The 22,720-nt window shown below is 38.7% G+C and overlaps 1 protein-coding gene across 6 annotated transcripts in view; it reads right to left on the reverse strand.

The window, feature by feature from the left end:
- Positions 1-12,835: 12,835 nt before the first annotated feature.
- Positions 12,836-22,720, reverse strand: part of AFF2 (ALF transcription elongation factor 2) — a 776,411-nt gene continuing 766,526 nt past the window's right edge. For all 6 annotated transcript variants that reach the window (XM_079124460.1, XM_079124459.1, XM_079124457.1 and 3 more), the window contains 2 exons: positions 21,405-21,595; positions 12,836-17,059 (listed from right to left, as the gene is read on the reverse strand). In XM_079124460.1, the coding sequence (XP_078980586.1) occupies positions 16,938-17,059; positions 21,405-21,595 (313 nt within the window). In that variant the 3' untranslated portion in view covers positions 12,836-16,937. The remainder of the gene's footprint in view (positions 17,060-21,404; positions 21,596-22,720) is intronic.

Raw genomic sequence — 22,720 nt, forward strand, 5'->3', positions numbered from 1 at the left:
ATGTTGGCCATGGGCTTAGTAAAAATAGCCTTTACAATGTTCAGTTATGTTCCTACTATCCCTATTTTTTCTAGTGTTTTGAGCATGAAGGGGTGCTGTACTTTGTCGAATGCTTTTTCTGCATCAATTGAAATAACCATATGATTCTTATCTTTAAGTCTATTGACATGATGGATTATGTTTATTGATTTACGGCTGTTGAACCATCCTTGCATTCCAGGGATGAACCACACTTGATCGTGGTGCACGATTTTCTTAATATGTTTTTAGATACGGTTTGCCAATATTTTGTTAAGGATCTTTGCATCTGTATTCATCAAGGATATTGGTCTAAAATTTTCTTTCCTCGATGTGTCTTTACCTGCTTTGGGTATGAGGGTGATATTAGCTTCATAGAATGAGTTTGGTAGGGTACCCTCCTTTTCTATTTCCTGGAATACTTTGAGAATTATTGGAATGAGTTCTTCTTTGAAGGTCTTGTACAACTCGACTGAGAATCCTTCTGGTCCTGGGCTTTTCTTGGGTGGTAGATTATTAATGTCTTCTTCTATTTCATTGCTTGATATTGATCTGTTTAAATTGTGTATGTCCTCCTGGTTCAGTTTGGGAGGAGGATATGTCTCCAGTAATATGTCAATGTCTTCAGTGTTTCTATTTTGTTGGAATACAGATTTTCAAAGTAGCTTCTCATTATGTTCTGTATCTCAGTGGTGTCTGTCGTGATATTTCCTCTTGCATCATGTATTTTAGTAATTTGAGTCTTCTCTCTCCTTCTCTTTGTTAGTGTGGCTAAGAGTTTGTCTATTTTGTTTACTTTCTCAAAGAATCAACTTTTTGTTTTGTCAATTTTTTAAATTGTTTCTTTTGTTTCAATTTCATTGATTTCAACTCTGATTGAAATTATTTCCTTTCTTCTACTACTTTTGCTGTTATTCTGTTCTTTTTCTAGGGCTTTGAGCTGTAATGTTAGGTCATTTACATGTTGACTTTTCATTCTTTTCTGGACTGCACTCCATGGAATGAATTTTCCTCTTAGTACCACTTTCATAGTATCGCAGAGATTTTGATATGTTGTATAATCGTTCTCATTGACCTCTAAGAATTTTTTAATCTCCTCCCTGATATTTTTTGTTATTCATGTTTCATTCAATAGCATATTATTTAGTCTCCAAGTGTTGGAGTAATTTCCCTTTTTTATTTTGTCATTGATTTCTACTCTCAGTCCATTATGATGTGATAGAATACATGGCAGTATCTCCATTTTTTTGCATTTCCTAAGGGCTGCTTTGGGGCATAACACATGGTCTATTTTTGAGAAGATTCCATGTGCTGCAGAGAAGAAAGTGTATCTGCTCATTGATGGATGGAATATTCTATATATGTCTATTATATCTAGGTTATTGATTGTGTTATTGAGTTCTATGGTTTGTTTGGTTGGATTTTGTTTGGAAGATCTATGTAGTGGTGACAGCGGTGCGTTAATGTAGCCCAGAATTATTGTGTTGTGGTCTATGTGATTCCTGAAATTGAGAAGGATTTGTTTGATGTACAGGGATGCACCATTGTTTGGGGCATAAATATTTACTATCATTATGTCTTCCTGATTTATGGTTACCTTAAGCAGTATGAAATGCCCTTCTTTATCCCTTCTGACTAAGTTTGGCTTGAAGTCCACTTTATCTGATATAAGGATGGAAACCCCCGCTTTTTTACTGAGTCCATGTGCATGGTAGGTTTTTTCCTATCCTTTCACCTTTAGTCTGTGGATGTCTTTTTCTATGAGATGAGTCTCTTGCAGGCAGCATATTGTTGGGTCTTTCTTTTTAATCCATTCTGCCAGTCTATGTCTTTTGATTGATGAGTTTAGGCCATTAATATTCAGGGTTATTATTGAGCAATGATTTGTATTCCCAGTCATTTGGCTTATTTTTGGTTTTTAAGTTGGCTTGGTTTCTCCTTTGAGTGGTTTTTCTCTAAGGTAGTTCCTCCCTTTGCTGACCTCCATTGTTGTTTTTCATTTCCTCCTCATGGAATATTTTGTTGAGAACATTCTGTAGTGCAGGCTTTCTATTTGTAAATTCTTTTAACTTTTGTTTATCATGGAAGGAATTTATTTCATCTTCAAATCTGAAGGTCAGTTTTGCTGGGTATAGAATTCTTGGTTGGCAACCATGTTCTTTCAGAACTTGAAATACATTATTCCAGGCCCTTCTAGCTTTTAGAGTCTGGGTTGAGAAGTCGGCTGCTATCCGTATTGGTCTCCCCCTATATGTAATCTGAAGCTTTTCTCTTGCGGCCTTCAAAATCCTATCTTTATTTTGAATGTTAGGCATTTTCATCATTATGTGGAGTGGATTTGTTGTGATTCTGTGCATTTGGTGCTCTGTAACCCTCTTGTATTTGAGTTTCCATTTCATTCTTCAGGTTTGGGAAATTTTCTGATATTATTTCACTGAATAGGTTGTTCATTCCTTTGGTTTGTATCTCTGTGCCTTCCTCAATCCCAGTAATTCTTAAATTTGGTCTTTTCATGATGTCCCATAGTTCTTGGAGATTCTGTTCATGATTTCTTACCATATTCTCTGTTTGGGCGACTTTATTTTCAAGATTAAATAATTTGCCTTCATTGTCTGAGGTTCTGTATTCCAAGTGGTCTAGTCTGTTGGTGATGCTTTCCATTGAGTTTTTTATTTGGTTTATTGTCTCCTTCATTTCAAGGATTTCCATTTGGGTTTTTTTTGAGAATCTCTATCTCTTTGTTGAAATGATCTTTTGCTTCCTGCAGTTGCTCTTTCAGCTTATTGGTATTATCATTCATTGCCTGCATTTGCTCTCTTATCTTATCCTTTGCTTCATGAATCATCTTACTCATGTATAATCTGAAGTCCTTTTCTGACATTTCTTCTATCATACTGTCACTGGATTCTATTAATATAGAATCTAGATTTGTTTGGATCATTTTCTTCCCTTGTTTTTTCATGTTGTTCATGTAACTTCCCCTCTAGCAGTGCAGATCTGGGGTATTGCAGATTTCCCCCTATAGGCTTATAGTGGTCCTATAGGTTTCCAAAACCCTTTTTTAAGGGGAGATCAATATTAGCAGTGCCCAAATCAGACACTATGCAATCCTAGACCAAATAGCCCTTATGGGGACAACAACAAAATTGTCATAGTAAACAGAGTGAGTTCAAATATTATCTTTGGTAAAACAAACAGGTTTGCAATAAGGTCTGTGGTTTCTAATGGAGGACAAAGAGGATGCAGAGGACTGTAGAATGTGGCTGTTAATGGGATAAGAAAAGAATATACAGAAGTTCTAGAAAATACAAAGGGTGTGAGTGTAATGAAAATAAATTGAATATTAGCATGCAAAAAAGGGAGAAAGAGACTCTGAGGGAACAGGTAAACAAAAGGAAAAGAGAACAAGAAAAGTAAAGAAATAAAATCTTAAATTTTTTTAAAAAAGGAGAAAAATGAAGATCTACTGTATAACAGTCATATACTAATGAAACCTCCCAGAGTTCAGTAGCCTGATGCATGATAGGTACCTGACAATGAGCTTCAAGCCTCCAGCAGGCGTCTCAGGATGGGATTTGCCCCACCCAAAGTCGGAGCTCCAGCTTCCAGGATTATCCAAGATGGCTGCTCTGGCTCAAAATGTGTTGGTAAATGGGGAGCTGCAGCTCAGAGTGTGGCCATGGTCAGCTGGAAGTCCTGGAGACGGGATGCAGTTTGTCTGGCAGTGGTCCTGGAGGTCCGGTGTGTTTAGTGTAGTTGTGGGATCCTGGAGGCCGGGTGCAATCAGTCAGTCTGGGGTCCCGGTGATAGGACGCAGTCAGTTGGTCTGGGGGTCCTGGTGGCAGGGAGCAGTCAGTCAATGTGAGGGCTCCAGAGGCAGGGAGTGATCAGTTGGGCTGAGGGCTCCTGGAGATGGGGCTCAGTCAGTCCGATCAGGGGTCCTATGGGGCCTGGCAGTTGTCTCAAAATGGCAGCAGCCACGTGTAATCAAACCTGCAGGTACTGTAACAGTGAACTTCCAGGCAGCTGCAGGCAGCTGGTGCTCCACTGGCAGTCTACGATCAGTTTGCTGTCTGTTGTCGGACGATTGGGAGGTGAACAACCTCAAGTGTTGGGGGATGGATAGGAGTAAGGCAGGCGATGGACAGGCGAGAGGCAGGCAAATGTCGGATGATAGACGCCTGACAGTGAGCAATCTGCTTTCAAAAAAGGCGTTGATATGCTGGCAGACTGCAGGTCATCACAGCAGACAAATATGTAAACACCAGGGGATCGATAAGCAGCAAAACTTCCTCACCGAGAAACAGATATCCTATGCTTGAAACCGGCGTTACGGAGCGACAAGGAACGCAGCCTCCCTGTAGTCGGCCATCTTGGATCTGTCTTTCAAATTATTAATCCATGAAATGGATTCATCCACTGATGACATTACAAATTTCAAAATCTAATCATTTCAGCTTTGAACACTCCTGCATTGACTCACACAAGAGCTTTTGAATATATTCAAAAGCTTATATCCAAATCATAATACTAAACGTGTTCTCTCTTTAACATATGTGGCCTTTCGTGTCACACTCTGCTGCAGCTTGCCCACTTGTGACATATGCTGTACTCTACTTGGAACCTCAGAGTTGCCTTCACTACTCTTACACACTCAAAGAGTAAAGACCGTTGTCTGTGATAATGACAGTGGGTCAGAGAAAATATTTGGAGAAAATGATTCCTCAGAGTAGCCAAAAAGAAATGTAGGATGAGAAACACCAGTCTATGTGACATCTTGTTCTTCTCTGGATGTCAATTTCATTTCATAGAAGAAAGTGGGGCACAGAAAGATTAAGTATCTTGCTGAAGTCAGGCACTGAGACCTTCACTCTAATCCTACCTCACCTGCTGCAGCAGCACTGAAACTAGGGCTGGACCTGTCTCCAAAGTATTTAATATTCAGGCTCTACCTATCCAAGCCTGCCAATCACTACAGCCAGAGTGGCCAGCCAGGAAAGTGGAATCATCTCTTTGATTTGCTGCTTCCAAGCCTAAGGGGCACCACTTCACTGTGCCCTAACCTCAGTCTTCACAGAACATTCCTTTCCTGAAGTGCTGACCAAATGCATGCTTTTCCATTAGAAACCTCTGGAAGAACTGAGAGGACATTACTTCCCAAGGACTCAGGACCTTTTTCTACTTTTGTTTCTAAACAAAAATGAAATACACTGTAGGATCAGAGCACTATTAATAGAGAAAAGCAGTGAAACTGTAGAAGGTAGTTGAAAAGATCAAGTCCTTTGGGACAACACCAGGTCCAAATCCTGCCTGTGTGGTCTTCAGCAAGTTATATAACCTCTTTTTGTCTCCATATTGTCATCTGTTCAACAGAGATATATTAGTCACTACTTCATGGAACTATTATGAAGTTTACTGCATTCACATACAAGAAAGTGCCTGAAAAGTGCGTGGCTACTAGTGTACTTATTAGTGTTCATACAAACTGATCAATTTCAAAACGCTGGCACTGTAATTTTTTAAAATGTCATTCTGTGTATTTCCCCCAGTTTTACTCTGCATGCATGCATATTTTTATGCATGTCATCATAATTTATGGCATCTGTTTTTTGAGAGAAGTAAAAAAGAACTTGGTTGCTTTATATAACCCATTTAGCTCTATTTAATCAGATCAAATATTTCTTCATTATCTTACAAGAAGAATTTTCATACTTATGGATATTGTGTGCTTCAAATATGGGAAAGGAATTGGAACTCTTAGGGTAGTGTTGTAGTGTTACAACTATCAGTTTTAACCACACTGAGCTCTATTAGTTTGGAATACCATGTGATCATGATTCTACAGAGTCAAAATATCTGACCAGGCCAAATGTAGTTCATTTGTTCACAAGAAATTCAGCCAAGCTGATTGTCAATGTTTTGTACTGTTTGGTCTTAGCACCGCAACTCCTTACTTCACAGAGCTGGATACTACATTCCATAAAAATGAAATTTCAAGATATCTGAAACCTGTTCTTTGCCAAAAAGATGTTGAACATTTTGGAGGAAATAGTTCTAGCAGAGTCTACCTAAGATGACCTATTCCTGATGACTTTAAATCATTACTGTGAACTGAAATCACTGCGCATGCCATCTTATCAGACTAGTGGCTGCATGTCCGTGCAGCAAATAGTCACTGTCAGCAAAGCCTTTACGTTTTTAGGTTAGTTTTGATCTTCCCTCTGTCTCCTCTCACCAACAAGTGCAGTTATGACCTTATGCTTTCCAAGATTTTTTTGTTGTTGTCTGTGAGCTAGAAATTCAGGTGATCATTTTCCAATTTTCTCTTAAATGGGCTTTGAATGATGACCTAAGAATTTCTCTCTCTTACAAAATGAATTGAGTTTGTAAGAGTTATTTTCTTTATGACCCTCAGTTTTCACACTATTGAGGTAAGTAGAGATGGTGGCTATGTATATGGTATAATGTAAAAGAGGTGGTAACAAGGTACTTATTGCTGAGAAAATCAGTAAGCAGAATAATCTACATGTCTAAAATGAGGCTCTCATAAAAATTTTATTTAGCATTTTTAAATAATTCAATGCATTGGCAGTATGGTCAATGCCTCTATGAAAGAAACCAACACACCAGCTCAGTCAAGATAATTTTTACAGAGATATCTTTTGGGGAAACAATAAAACCACATTAAAATGTTTGTATACAGAGTTACTGTACTGAGAACAAAGCACCAACAAAATGCTTGTGTGCCACACATTTGAAATGCACAGCCACACAGGCAGATATAATTTTATGCATATAAATAACATGAAACCAGTTTTTAAAAACCAGTTAATATTTCATTAATTAATTGATATTATAATGAGTAATCAAGCTTATAGAGAACATTAGAACTGACTGAAATTCTGACTAGATGAGCATGCATATTAAGAAGAGCGATTACTATTGGTGGATCTGCAATAAGTATGGTCATCGGAAATCTGCACTCAAAAAGTGGTTCTAAAGACTGATTGGATTGTGGTAAAGCCATGGGGGTAATTTCTGAATGATCTTTTCATTTTAATGGCCACCTGAGGTGCCACTGTGGAAGAGTCTTTCCCTTGGGGCATAGCCTTGGGAGTTTTCTTCTTAGGAGTCTGGCTAGGCCAGTCCTGATAATGCTCTTCTACTCGAAGTGGGGTCAGGCCAGACATGGGCTCTAGAGATTTGAGTGTCAGTTCAAAGCAAGTCTATTCCAACCACAGGGTTCCACTCAGCTCATATTGCTGCAGCCGAGATGGTCTCCATCTTCCCTCCCATAATTCTTGATCTATGGATTTATCTTGGAAACTCAGAAGTATTTGAACAGAGTTTATTCTGTTATAGAGGTCAATGTAATCCATTTGATTGAGCCATGATACTATGACTTGAGCTTCCAGGAAGAAGGGAGATTTGATTTCAAATACCTGAAATACCTGCCTTCTTATATTAACCTAGCCATGGTCTCCTGGAACCGTGGAATGACGTTTATTTCAGGAGAAAGCTGAAATCACAGGAAGTACAGCAAGCCAGACACATGGCATGCAGCACACATGCATGTGCACACACACACACACACACACACACACACACACACAGATAACATGTTCTTTTGCAGCATGACTTGCCACAATGTTCCAATGATATGGTGTCAGTGAGCAATATCTCTCTACACGTAACACATACGTAGACACTAATTCCCATCTGTATCCCAGTTGCTCTATATTTTCCATGATACTTAAATATACAAAGTTTCTGTTTAAAATACATGTGAGAATCAGTTTTTCTAAGAACAATAAAAGGTTAATAATGTCTGATTTCGATTCATTCTACTATCAATCCTACCCCAATACCCCGTCCCCTGCCTTCACTTCCTTCTGCCTAATCCAAAGTACCTTTATTCTTCCCTAGTCCCCCTCTTGTTGTGAATTAGCATCTGCATATCAGAGAAAACATTTGGCCTTTGGTTCTTTGGGACTGGCTTTTTTTGCTTAACATGATATTCTCCAGCTCCATCCATTTACTGGCAAATGCCATAATTTCATTCTTCTTTAAGGTTAGGTTATATCCAATTGTGTACATGTAACACAGTTTCTTTATCCATTCATCTGTTGAAGGGCATCTAGGTTGGTTCCATAGTTTAACTCCTGTGAATTGAGCTGCTATAAACACTGATGTGGTTGTGTTACTGTAGTATGCTGATTTTAAGTCCTTTGGGTATAGGCCAAGGAATGGGATAGATGGGTCAAATGGTGGTTCCATTCCAAGTTTTCTAAGGAAACTCCACACTGCTTTCCAGAGTGGCTGCACTAATTTGCAACCCCACCAGCACTGTATGAGTGTGCCTTTTTCTCCACATCCTCGCCAACACCTATTGTTGCTTGTGTTCTTGATAATCTCACTGAATAGAGTGAGATGAAATATTAGGGTAGTTTTGATTTGAATTTCTCTAATTGCAAGAGATGTTGACCATTTTTTCATATATTTGTTGATTAATTGTATTTATTCATCTGTGAAGTGTCTGTTCAGTTCCTTAGCCCATTTACTGATTGGGTAATTTTTTTGGTGTTAAGTGTATATGCATATATGCTTACAGAACTTGTGTGATTCTCCATCATGTACAAGTAGAAGAATGAGAAGTTATATTCCTTTTTGTATAATGTGTCAAAATGCATTCTACTGTCATGTGTAACTAATTAGAATAAGCTAAAAAAGAAGAAGGAAAGGGAATCCACCTGGGTGCTTGGAGTGGTGATGGAGGACAAACACTGGTCACTGGTGACAAGTGGCAGAGCACAGGCCAGCAGCCTAGTAATGGATGGTGCACACTCTAGTTCTTGGTTCAATACAAAAATCTCTGTACATTTGCTAGCTTCCTCCTTATGGAAGAGAACTTTGGAGGCAATAAATAACCCATCACAGCAGAAACAGATAATTTTAATCTTGACAAATGATTTGAAAACACAGGAGCTGTGTATATATGTAAATTTTTGGATTAATTTTTTTTTAAATCAGCACTTTTAAAATGAATGTTAGTAAAGGATTTGATCATGAAAAAAGTTTAGAGTCACATCTTCATTCATAACATGTTAAGATTATCTTTGTTTCTTATATACAGGCTAATGAGGATGTTAAGAAATATTTCACACACATGAATGTGCCTGTTAGAGAGAAAACACACACACACACACACACACACACACACACACACACACTATAGACAAGGCAGAAGACACTCCTTTCAATTCTTAGGGGTAATTTGCAAATCTCACTCAAGGTACTTACTAGAAAAACAGGTGGAGTCATTTGTTAAATTGCATTAGGTCACAGAGGTTATTATAAAAGTGCTACTCTGCAAAAATTACCTCTCTCCTTCTTACTATTGTCACTGTGGGAAGTGGAAGCATCCAATGAAGATGGAGTGTTCTTTGGAAACCCATCAGTGTTTGCCTGGATTGCATTTCTGGTCTGTAGCCTTATCTAATGCAGATTTACCCATGACTCCAGAGGCATCCAGAGAGGTGGGAATGAAAGGAAAGATTAAGGGAGGAAGGGAGGAAGACAGAGTGAGATATCATTCTAATAAAAATATTTCTTCAGTCATAATAATAAACCACCCCACTCAAAAAAAATAAAAGGGAAAAAGAGGTGGGGGGAAAGATGTTGAACCTAAACCATCTTTACTGAAGTGCTTCGGGAAATATCTTGAAAAAAGAATCGTTGTTTATATTCATAGTGGTTTACAGAATCTTGTGAAGATGGCTGCCATTGTCAGACTTCCAACTAAACTTCATTGAAAAATCTTGCTCGTACCACTCCTTTGTCTGCCTGCAACTACTCCACTTGCTCCAAAATTATGTAGCAAAGGTCAGAACACTGCTCCACAAAGTTATACAATTGGACAAATGAATTCAACAGACTAATATTTACACTGCTGTGTAATAATGTGCTTATTAGATTATTATGTTTTTCTAATATAGCATGCCTTTCCAAGTGGCAGCTTTTAAATCGGGACACATCTATTTTTATTAATTTATTTTTTAAAAGCACAAACAAGTACAATTCAGAGGCACACATTTAATTTAACTATTCATTTGTTTAGAGAGGGAAAGAATGCCAACAGGAAAGCAAAAGCAAGAGTGGGAGCAAGAGAGAGCAAAAACAAGGGAGAAAAACCCAAGCCCCAATCACCATAAAAGACACTAGTCTCTTTTTTGGGGATCCTAACAATATGTTACTCGTCTAACAAAATGTGCAAATGGGAAAATTTTTAGGTACTTCTGATCCCAAGGGCCATTGCTGAGCATGGTAGCTCTACAAGGGTCACTTTTGACATATTAATTTTTTCAAAGACAACACTATATCAAGCACTACTCCAATGAAAAGAAGGACTAAAAACAACAGTTTGTAAAATTGAGTGAATGTGGCAGATTTATCTCAGACATTTCTCTTTCTAAAACATACAGAGTAGAATCATACAGGAAGAAAACTATCTGACAAATTGTCTTGATACATAATCAATCTCATTTGTAATATCTGTGGGTCAATATGGTTGATTAGCAAGGATGGTTTTGCAATAGGGGACGTGCTAGATGATGGTAAACACATTTCTATTTCTTTGTAGCCATGAAAACTGGTCCATTTTCTGGGGGGACTCAGAGTTCCTGTGTAAATATAATGTCGGTTAAAGCAGACCATTCTCCAGTAAGAACAAATATTGTAGGAATACCTATCAGGAAGGGACAGATCCCTCCAACATTGCCAACATGCTATACACAGAGAGAAGCAAAAGACAGAAAGACCAGGATGAAAGAGCAAGATATGGATCTTCTCCAGGGTTAACATTTGATATGGACACAGACCCAGGAATAACATGGAAATGTTTAAAGAAAAGTAGGATTTGAAGGCAAGTTCTTCAACCTTCCCAGGCCTAAACCACTTATTAACTGTAGAAGATGCGTAGGTCCAGGACAATGGTTTATTTGAGACTTTTATACTATTATACTTGGAAGCAGATTCATGATGAGGAGGTCTAATGAACAAATAGAGTGTGTATGTGTGGGTGGGTATTTAATCAATGTTTTATTTACTTAGAAAAAATTACTGTAGATTATGCCTTCTTGTTAAAAATGAGTTTCCTTCACATTGTTTTGGTTGGGATGGTCAATTCTGAATATTAATCATGTAATTGATACCTGAGACATTCTTGTCTGAATTCAGAGCCAGGACAGTAAGTAGATACTTTTAACTAGAAACAAATGTTCACAAAAATTTAGATTCCTAAGAAGTAAAGCAAAACCTTATGAACAAAAATATGGATATGGGGGCATTACTGGGGTTTCATATTACAAGGAAAATATATAGAAAGTTTTAGATTGTGCTATTCTCCACAAAGGCCCCAAAACTATTTTATCCAAGTACATGTTTAAGTAGAAATAGTAGTTGGAAGTTGGTAAAATAAAACTGATGATGATGATAATAATATGATCACTCATTTATCCTTTTAAAAAACAAATCATGAGGGTTTTCAGAATGCTTATCTCACTTCCATTTTATCTATGATATGTGAAGATTAAGCACCCATCACTGGTTCATGGGTCTTGTCAGCTCCAGAGGATTTCATTCATTTCAACTACCTTGTTTCAAACCTAGGCTTCCAAACAGCCCACACTTCTAGTGCCTCATTGTGAACTACCTACATTCATACATGATTCATTTTCAAACAATGTAATAGTTTTAGTCATAAAATGTGTGTGTGTTCACATGAACAGATGTACAAAAGGTAAGCCCTCTGACTAGCTGCATTCAGTAGTGAATTCAAAGCTGGTTTGTCCAGGCTTACATGGGAACAGTGTACCACTTCTCCCAACACTGTGTTCAGTGATTTCAAATTCAGTAGCTTGAATTCTGTGATGGTGGGAGAATTTTCACCATGAGAATTGGCAAATGCTAATAATTATCTTTGTATTCTCAGAGAGCCAGTGTCTAAACATTTTATCAGCACACCACTGGTTTTATGCCAGGCTGAACAAAGGTCTGAGCAATGTGGCATCAATTCATTCTCTTGGTTTTTTCCCAATTTTGCTCTCTATCAGGGATTCCTTCTCCCCCAGTTTCACAAGCCCTATAGAAGCACAGAAGGGTGTGAGCATCTGGGGTGCATTGGGTTACACATTGTTACACACTGTGCTCTACTGTCAGAGACACTTCTATTTTGTAGTCACACAAATGATGCAGGACAAAACCAAATATGTACAGCATCTGAAATTCTCTCCGGATAGGCTTCCTGCTGTGAAGATTGAAGAACAATGAGGCCCCCAGTAGGAACAAGATATCTGCAGCTGAAAACATCCACTGGGGAATTCTTCAGGAGGTTTCCCACAGCTTCTCTGCATGCTGCTGCTCACCAGGCACTACTGGTAAGCAGGTGGTTGCTGCAGTATCCTGCCAGGGGCCTACTGGCAGGTTTCCTTTACTTCCCCTTTCCCTCTTCAAAGTCTGATACAAATCAAAGAGGCAACAAACTGAGGTCACCGGCAAAAGAGTTTGAAATTTTGAATGATTTTTATTAAACACCATTAGTCTACACTGCACAGTTAATGAAACAGCAAAGCTCCAATCTCAGAAGAACGATGATTGATCATGGATCTCAAAAGCAGTTCGGTGTCCCCTAAGCCAATGTGAGCACTATGAATGATCCTTTAACATTTTATGTCAGAAGCGGGAAGGGGTATGAACTGCGGTCTGGCCTCCAGGGGCGTCCCCACCCTCCACCCCCCACCCACACCCCCCCTCCGCCCTCCCCACAATGCGATTTTCTTTTTGTTACAGAGAAAAATGTGATGCTCTTGGTAAAGAGGGCTTCAAGATTTGTGAGGAGGAGAATGGAAAGGGAATTAATACTTTTTCTTTTGCCGGAAATATCAGATGGTAGGATTAATGTCTGAGACCAGCCTATCTGAGTAGTCTCCTGCCAGGGTAAATGCTGATTATCAATGCACAGATGCCATTTCTGTTGTTGGAGTTTGCTAACACCAAAGAGAAAATGAATCAGAGTTTAATTATGAGAATAAGGCTGTGCGATTGGAAATGAGAAACAACAACAACAACAACAATAACGACGACAACAAAGAATTTAGTCTGCCAGTCGTGTAACAGAACACCAACAACTGGCTCAATACTTTTTTTCCCCACAGAACTGAATTTGGGGGCACTGAATCGACCCATTCTTTTGATATTGTGTAGCTATCTCATCTTGCCACACACTTTTCTCAATGGGGATAGTGATGCTTCTCTAAGCAAGCAGTTCGTTGCTTTACTGAGTAGTCCTACCCAGTGACCAGTTTGGTTTTCCCACCTGCCAACTCATGCAGGTGAATTTTATCATGTCTGTTGAGAAGAATGTGAGGGCTTCACCCTCACAGCTCAATCGAGTCTGCCTTCAAAAATGCTTTTCAACTTTAAACTCCAACTTCAACCTCTGGGATGCAAATTTGAGTAAAACAAAATCATCTTTAGATAGCTTTGGGAAAGATACTATAGGACAAGCGTCTTTCCAATGCACACCAAATCAAGTGCATTTAGCCATGTAATGTCTGAAGGAAAATCTATCCCTTTGGAGATTTAACAAAACACATTTTATCCAATGGTTTCTTTTTTGTAACTTGGTTATTGACTGAATATTTGGATCTTTTCACTACATTACATGGGAAGAAAAAGCACCCCAACCTCAAGTCTTTTAAAAGTAGCAATAGCTAATCTTCTTTTCCAATTATGTCATCCCAATACAAAACTACTAGTATTTTCCCAATGAGATTATTAAGGAATTAACAGTCTATAGGCTGGCTAACAACATGCTTACAGCTAAATTCTACCCCAAGGACCACACTAGTAAACTCTTTTCAAATTAATCCTACCTACCAAACTCAGACAGTAATATGACAAAACCACTAAAAAATCCAAAGCTAATTAAAATCCAAAGCCAAGCCAACATCTTAACTCAAACCATTCAGACTCTCTGTGGTTGGAGCTTGGGTGACCAATGAAGGCATAGTGGTGGCCCTACCTGGGTCACTTTGTAGGGCTGAGATTGTTCCTTATACTTGCTCAGGTGGAGCTGCCCATTGCTCTGCCCATCCCCTACCTCCACATGCTTATTTAGATGTGTTCTCACCAAGCCTCCATCAAGGTCTAGAGGCATGATCTCTCACTGCCATTCACATGTCTCATATCCTTCCCCCAAACTGGTATGCCAGAGATTCACTTGACAAAATCTCTCAATAGCTGCACACCTACGACACACATCACCATTTACAATGTGATGAACAGAGTGCCTAGAAAACAGTAACAATCTTTAATCATGAAACTGAAAGACGTCTCAACTCCAGGGATAGGAAGGCAATTCATCCTCCATATTTAATTGGTTTCTAAGCTGCATTAAAATAGGCCTACTAAATAATCAGGTGGTGATCCAGAGCTCAACTGTCAGATTTGTTAATGGTGCTGCTGACTTGGCACGCACTTTACACTCAGCCACCAGAGATGACAGAGAATCATCTTGCCTCCCTGTTGTATGTAAGTAGATATAACAAGTCACTGAAACTAGAGCTACAAGTCTTTCATCCATGAGGCAATGTGCTTGTTTCCTTGGGAAACTGCCCCTACAATTCTAGTCTAGTTTCTGGAGATTGAATTTCAAGAAGAATCTACTCCTAAATCCATGATGTTATAGGATCATAGTCTAGGTTAAACTTACAAGTAAAGATGGTGGGCTTCATTATTAAGTAATAACCAGGCACTCTACCTGGTAGGTCACAGAAAACCAAGAACTTGAGTCACTGCAAAGTCATCAGCTTAATTTTTATATGTGACACCCACCTTGGGTGTTGAGTCTTTCATGTTATCAGTTTCCTCATTTAAGAGGCTCAGAAAAGATTCTTTCAGTTTTCATTTGTGTGTGCGTGTAAGTCTGTGTGTGTGCGCATGTGTAAGTGCTGTTGTTGACACTGTAAACATAATGCTCGACCGCATCGGGAGCATAAAAAGTGTGGGGTTCAGCTGCTGGGATGTTCCCATCAGCCATATTAACGAGGCTTCAGCCATTGGACTACAACTTCCACAACCTTATCATACAACAAAGGGCGTTGAACTCAAAGAGTACCAGAGCAGAGCTCAAGTCTGACTCTTATGCAACTGAGGATATATCTAACCTTGACAAGGAGAGTGCAGAGTGATCACCTGCTGTTCCCATCATAGACCTGCATGACTTGCTTTAAAAATCATGCAAGTTTGCATCTTTCATGTGCATATCTATTATTTATCTGGACATAACTCGGTGAACAGAATTCAATAGCTCAGCAGATTAAAGGCTACAAGGAATTATATGCCAGCAGGTAATTACAAGTAACTAATGCATGAATGGTGTTTACTACAAGTGGGGGATTCTTCTGGGGAGCTAGAACACCAAAGATGATATTTACATTGTGGTGTTTAGGGATATAAGATGAATACAGAGGACCATAAGAAGGGGAAATAGTCATGACTGATGGGAAAATGTCTCCAAATTAGGTAATCTGGTCCCAATCTTCAGGGCTCTTTCAAAGTACCCCAGGATAAAACACTATCCCAAGGCTCATTTTAAGTTTGCTACTACTTACAGTTTGGAGTTTTCTTTGGAATTTTCATGGAAGTAATTCATACTAATATAAAGTTTAATAAAATCAGTGATTGTATTTCATTCAAAAGCTAATAGGTCCCTTCCCCCAACAAAAGAAAAAGGAAAGGGAAAAAAGATAAAAGAAAAAGTAAAGAAAGAAACACTGTAAAATAGAAAATGTAAATAATAATTGGTCCAGATTTTAAAACAATAGGAAGCAAATTGTATATTATTACTTCTAGGTAGTGATAATATGACTTGTGTTTCCATATGTTAGAGAAAAATACAGTTTAAAAATCCTGCCAGTTATTGATCTGTCTACCAACTGCAAAGGAGGTGTGAATTCCTCGTTGGGCGTTTTCCAGACCTCTCTTATCTCTCAACTTTAAGACTGAAGTATAGCATTTTGGCTAAAAAAGTGTGTATCCACCAAACTGCTCCTCAAAAAGAGAACCTATGCACAAAGAGAGTCTCAGGTGAGGATTTAAGCTTTAAATTATGGAGTTAAAAATATTTATGCCAGCTGATGCCTTAAAGTTGTCAAAATAAATGTCACCCCTCCTTCTCATCACTAAAATCTAAACTATATAGGGAATCAGGAATGGGATGTGAACAAAAATGTCATTGGGTTGTGGCACAGCATTGTTTCGAGAGTGCCATTGCTCTGCTCCCTCATTTTCTTGATTTCTTGAATTTATAATGTTGCTCCAATATCAAACAAGTGGGTTTTAACAAAGAAAATTCTTACCTGAAGATCAAGTCTGTGGGGACCACAAAAGTTTAACAATGGATTCGAAAGCATATTCTTTTCTGGATAAGAGCAGAGTTTGGGGGATGGCTGTTGCTGAAAATCTTTGTAGGTCCCTTGTGTCTAAGTTTCCATGTACATGTGAGACCACTTGTTTCATTTCTCAGGAACCTGTCATCATCACACATGCTTCCCATTTTTTTTGCTTTGAGTAATGTGGACTTAAACAATATTGTAGGTATCATCATTTCATAAAGCACAAAAAGATGGTGGGATCTGAGAAATGCATATCAAATACTGAAAAATAATAAAACATACACTGCTTTCAAGTTGTAGTGTCCACTTACAATGAATTCAGTTTTTCACAGGTATCAAAAGAAGCATAAAAACAAACATAACCAAAGAGAACTTTCCCAAATGAGTGGAGTTCCACCAGTGACCATCGGTGTGCTGGTAGAGGTAGAATGATGGGTGGTGATGCTAGAGAGAGGAGAGAACCCACTACAACAAATGGGCATCAATGCGCAGCCAACACAGTCCCTGGCGAACGTAGCGAACAAGATTGGTCATGCTGCTGTGCTGGGTCAGAGGCCCCATCAACGTGTCCAGATCACCAAAGAATTCTGAAAATCAGAGTAGTTCTTGGTCAGAACTTTAAATAATATCAATGTGCATTAGATTGAGAAGCTGTTCTCACGTAACATCCAAATCATGTGGTCATTGGAAAATTTATTCATTTGTTCATCCACCCAGGCATTTATTCATTCAACCAAAACTTACAGAGTGCCTCCATGGGAACCAAAGTTCCATGCGTATATCAATGATTATTAATTTAATATTATCGAGCTCCCAAAACTCTACAACACAAATGATATTAGTGTTGTCACAAGTATAAAAGACAAAATTAATTTAAATGTTACTGAATTCACCATGTATTTTCTCAACAGCTCCTAAAAATATATAATAATCCTGTGGAAGAGTGTTATGCACACACATATATCACTACATATATTATATATAGATATGATCTATTTTTCTAGATATATGCATATATTTATACATTACATATTGAAATTATATATTTAAATTACATTTATAAATGTATTTAAATATATTTTATAAAATATATTTATGACATATAAGAACATTATGTTTATATGTTATGAATTTATATTTAGTAAAGGGTGTTTATATCCAAAAGGAACAGGGCCTTACACTTCAGGGTCTATCTGATATCAATCTGTTAGATAGCTAAATGTTATTGAGTTGAAAATGTTAACTTTTCATTTTGTCTAAATGAACCTAGTTTACTAATTTTTCATGGCATGGTATAGACAAAACCAGTGAATTTGCATAGCAAATATAGCTATCAGCATTTAGGACTAAGTAATTATCTTACAGTACTCTGATTTATTAAGTCTTATTACAGATTACTTTAGGGATGGAAAATGACCTGCAAATATCTGTCCTATTACAACTTCCTGTGCCCCTCAGTACATGAATGGTAGAATGGCCCTACCATCTTACCATTCTCTCTGACTGACTAGCAGAAAGTGGCATCTCTGAGGTTCCACAACCTACTGGAGTGACTGGGATATTAGAATGTCTGTCTAGAATGGTACCTGGGAAAAACTATATGATGACTAGGGGTCCTTTTTACACACTCAAATAGACTTCTCTGATACTTGATTATGAGAAGTCTCTCTGGCCTCCTCTTTGTTAGCAGAGGAGGCAGCCTCAGCCATAAGAAAATTATTCCTATGCTGGTTGAGGGTGGGGAGTCTGGGACTGGGACTGGAAGCTGCCCTAAAGTGCTTGGGATGCTCTCCTGCCTCCTTGGATAGTAATTTCTGTGCATGGGTTGCATGTGCTTGATTGCTTAGCAGATGTTATTTCACTAAACAATGCATTGATTCTTCATGTTATGTATAACATATGGGCTCCTTGTCTAGGTATCAACTTCATTTGATTATGTGATACTTTTTATGTGTATTATGCAACAAAAAGTAATTTCTGCTGATAAGGAAGTAAATTATTTATGGCATCTAAAATATTTTCTTATGTAATAAAATACTAAGAACAATGTGAAATGACCTAGTCATTGCCTCCTGTGAGCCAGTGTGTCCCTTGGGTGTTCTGTACAAAGCTTCCTGTGGCATTCTTAACTAAATACCCAGATCAATGTTTTAATGACTTCTTAAGTGAGCAGTGTATGTAGCTGGGGCAGGTAGGAATGGGTCTTCTATACCAAAAGCTAGAGGTCAGCATCAACTTATTGGCCTATTTTGGCACCAGAATCTTCTGAAATAAGCTATCTGGGTGAGTATATAGTGGGTGGGGGCAGAGACATTCTAATGAGAGAGCCAACTTCACCTACCCATACTGCACAATTGGCTGGAAAAAGATACATGTGTCTTGTTCTCTCCCGTGGGATGCATAGTTCCCATTAAAAGAGAAACACCTCAGTTCCCTTGTTTTGTCTAGATAAGCCAGATGGGGAAAGAATCCTCAAATCTGAGCAGATAGAAATGATGTGTGAAACTCAAGGCTATGAGCAGAAAATTCCAAACTAGGTCTTCTCCTCAGCCCACTGAAAAGCCCAATGACAGCATTTGCAGGACACATTCTCTCTCTGCTGGTAGAATGACAGAGTTGTTTTGATTCAATATTAGGCAGAGAATTTAGCAGCTCCTTGACAGGCTGTGCTAATAACAAGATTAACAACATTTCACCCTAACATCAGCACAGCAATCACGTCACTCCTGGAAAGTTCTGCAGTTAATTTAGAAGGAATTACTTGAACAGATTTTGAAAATGGATGCAATTATAAAGGAAATCCATAAATATTGAGCTGCCCTCCAGTTACCAATACAAAATAAGACAGAGTAGAGAGAGACAAGCTAGACAAATCTTTGGATGCCTATGTCTTTGCTTGCAATTCTAGAACCCTTAGATGGGCCTGGTTGTCTGGGACAGCTCTTTCTAGAATTCTAAAAGTCTAGAATAGCAACAAGGGAAGAATTGTCCATTGTTGAGATAACTTAATTCAGTATCTTACAGTTCCTAAGGAACTGTTATTAATCTTGCTTTCTAAGTGGGCAGTGAAGAGTATTGGTTAAGAGTTCAGACTCTGGAATAAGATGCTTCTATTTTCAATCCTTGCTTCTAATAAACATTGGGAGCTATGATATAATGGGTGAGTTTCTTAACCTCACTGATCCTCAGTTTCTTCATCTATAAAATGGGGATACATGAGACAACAAATAGCAAAGCATATGATGCAGTATCTGTGATATAGAAATTGGCAAACACATAGATACAATGAATACACGCACATATTCCCAGGAGTTAGTATAAATTTATAGTTGGGTTTAGAGTTGGAGTCTCAAATCATGGAACATGATTTGACAGCCACAGTTTAGTCTTACATATCTATGTATTATTTTATGGATCTACGTAATATATGTATATACATAATTATTAGACACAATACATAATACTATGAAGTAAGGAAATATAATAACTATTGGTGGGATTTCTGCCTTGCACCATGTATTTCATGCCAGGTGCTTGACATATTATTCCATTCATCTCTTTCACTTTCTGAGGAGTTTCTGCAGCAGCATCACTATTATATTCATTATAGAGAGGGAAGTGAGGAAGCAGATTATAGATTTAAGTAACTTACAAAGGTTTTCCAGGTAGTGCCTGATCCAAGCAGGATTCACACTAGCACTACCAGACTAAAAAAGTCTATATTCTTCCTGCTTCAATAGGATTGTTACCTCATACACTCAGCAATACTGTAGTAATGGGTAGCAGCAAGGAGTGGGGCTGGGAAGGCTATGCCTCATTCCATAATTGGGCACAGGAGAGAGCCAAACTAGAAACTAGAGTAGCATCTTTTAGAAGAGAAGAGAAACAGGGTGAAACCTAGGGCCTGGGTGGAAAGGGAAGGAGAACTGTGCAGACTGAGGACTCTGGGACTTGGAAGATTTGGGTCAGGAAAATCCAATCCCATTGGAGATTCTCTCATCATATATGTGGCTAGCATCCTCAACCTGATCCTTGTAAAGCTTTATAAATACTTGGGACCTACCAGTATCCAAGCTCACCCTATGCATTTTGGATTTTGATGGATGATAATGCCCTTCCATTACTAGCCAGAAAATTCTAGTATTCTAGAATGTAACCTCTTTGCAGTCTGAGTCTGAAAAGTTCACATCTAAGCTCACCTTGACTGCAGTGGGAAATCTGTAGTTGCTGGGCCAGAATTGGCCAAGTCAAATGAATTGCCAGGAAAAAGTATGATTTTATTTTTGCTTTCCAACTTCATTAGGATGGTGAGGCATTGTTGTGAGTCTAAATGACAGCTAAGGTCACAGACGGTGGCAGCATGAGTCACCAATAATCATTGACCCACTCTCCGGTGAAGCAAGGTCTTCACATTTGTTTTGCAGTGAGCCTCACATGTTTCCATGAACGTGACCCTAATCCTTCATTCCAGCTGGTGTGTGCTAAATACTAGTTGAACTTTGGTCCTTGCATCCAAATGCAAGATACATCATCATGTATTCAACTGGAATTGATGATTATAATGAAGGTGGATGGCCTCAGTTCAACCTTACTTCTCAAAAAAAAAAAAAGTTAACAGGATCATAATTAATTTGCAAATCACTTTTTACATTTGCCTCTGTCTGTGTTAATCCTTGTCAGTAAGTGAAATTTCAAAATAGCTATTTGCCAGTACCTCATAGATCAGATTAGTTTAAGCTTTTAAAGAACAAAATTCCAGGCCTTTTTCATTCAGCAAAAATAGGTCACTGTGTCAGCCCTGAGCTAACCTTCTCTCATCTAAGCCCTGGAACTCAGAGAGTCTGAAAGACAGAAGGCCACCAACTCCAGTCCTTCAAAGCACAGGTGACTTCATTGTGGTCTATGAGCCATGGATACAGCAGATGAGCATACCTTTGTTCTCTCTTGTCAGTTTGTCAGCCATGTCCCAGTGTTCATAGCCCCGTAACACATTACTAGTGATGTTGACATGGCTGGCAGCCATGTGGTGAATGCGCTGGGGGATGGTGACTGGGCCGTTGTTACAGTTCCCCATTGCATTGATGGGAGAGACGTTGTTGAGAGACACGGGGGATGGAGTATTCCTGGGGAGCAGAAAGAGACCTTGTTAGGCTGGTAGGGGAAGAGTGACAATGGGGTTCTAGGCCTCCCTCATTACACCAGGATCTCTTTAGAATATCATTCACCAGAGCGAAGTTTAGTCTGTTGAGCAAATTTGAAGTCCCACTGGAGTGTACATTATTCCCACAATTCCACTGGTTCAGAGTACATCCAGTAGGTTTTGTCAACATAATACCTTTTTCCAGAAGTTCCAGTGTAGAGAGTTTATCACCACTCTGTACCTGCCTCATCTAACTAAGGTACCCAGGGATACAGTGTTAAGCTATTGAATGAGCCCCCTCTTCTCATTTTCTGACCTAAAACATTGAAGACCTCGCAATTTGTAACCAACACTGAGGGTTCTATGCACAATGCTGCTTTTGTTTTAAAATGCTAGAGAGAGCTGGGTAAATGATTCTGTGGCATTAATTCTCTCCAAAAATGTAGCTCTTATTTTGAATATATATGACAGGTATTGCAATGTTTCTGAGAAAGAAACAGCTCAGAGCTACTATGATTTCTCTACCTGCTACCAGAATGGCTACTAGCAGTTACAAAACACTTGATGTGCAATATTGGCCTATCATCAAAATATTTTGTAAAAACCACAACGATAGCTTGTTCCAAATACAGTTACCACAATAAGCCAAGTGCAGTTCTTAAAAAAAATAAGATTCTGAATATCTCTTCAGGATTCTTTAAGACCTGCTACAGAGGTGGGTTGTTAATTGCTGATGGTTCACCTGCATGCTGGTTTATAAAGAGAAGGCCTCACAGTCACTACTTCAGGCAGCATCAATTTTTGGACACAGATTTTCATTGAATTTTTTTAAACATCGGTAACAAGGAGTTACCTGCTGGTTGCACACAGCATGGAGGTAATTTTTCCTCCAGGTCCTGAGTTTAGGGTTAGGCTGCTGCAAGCTTGCCCTGTGACAGTCCTTGATATGTAGGTGGCTTCCTGTGCACAGGAACAAGGTCTATGGGTCTTTCAGACCCCTATCCCCCTTAACCACACTTGAAACAACTTTCTAGGCAAATGCACCATTTTATGAGGACAGGACATCCTGGGGGAGTAAAAGGCATGGTGGTGCATGCCTATTCTCCCA

Source organism: Sciurus vulgaris, assembly GCF_902686455.1.
Source record: "Sciurus vulgaris genome assembly, chromosome: X".
In the NCBI taxonomy this organism is placed as follows: Eukaryota; Metazoa; Chordata; class Mammalia; order Rodentia; family Sciuridae; genus Sciurus; species Sciurus vulgaris.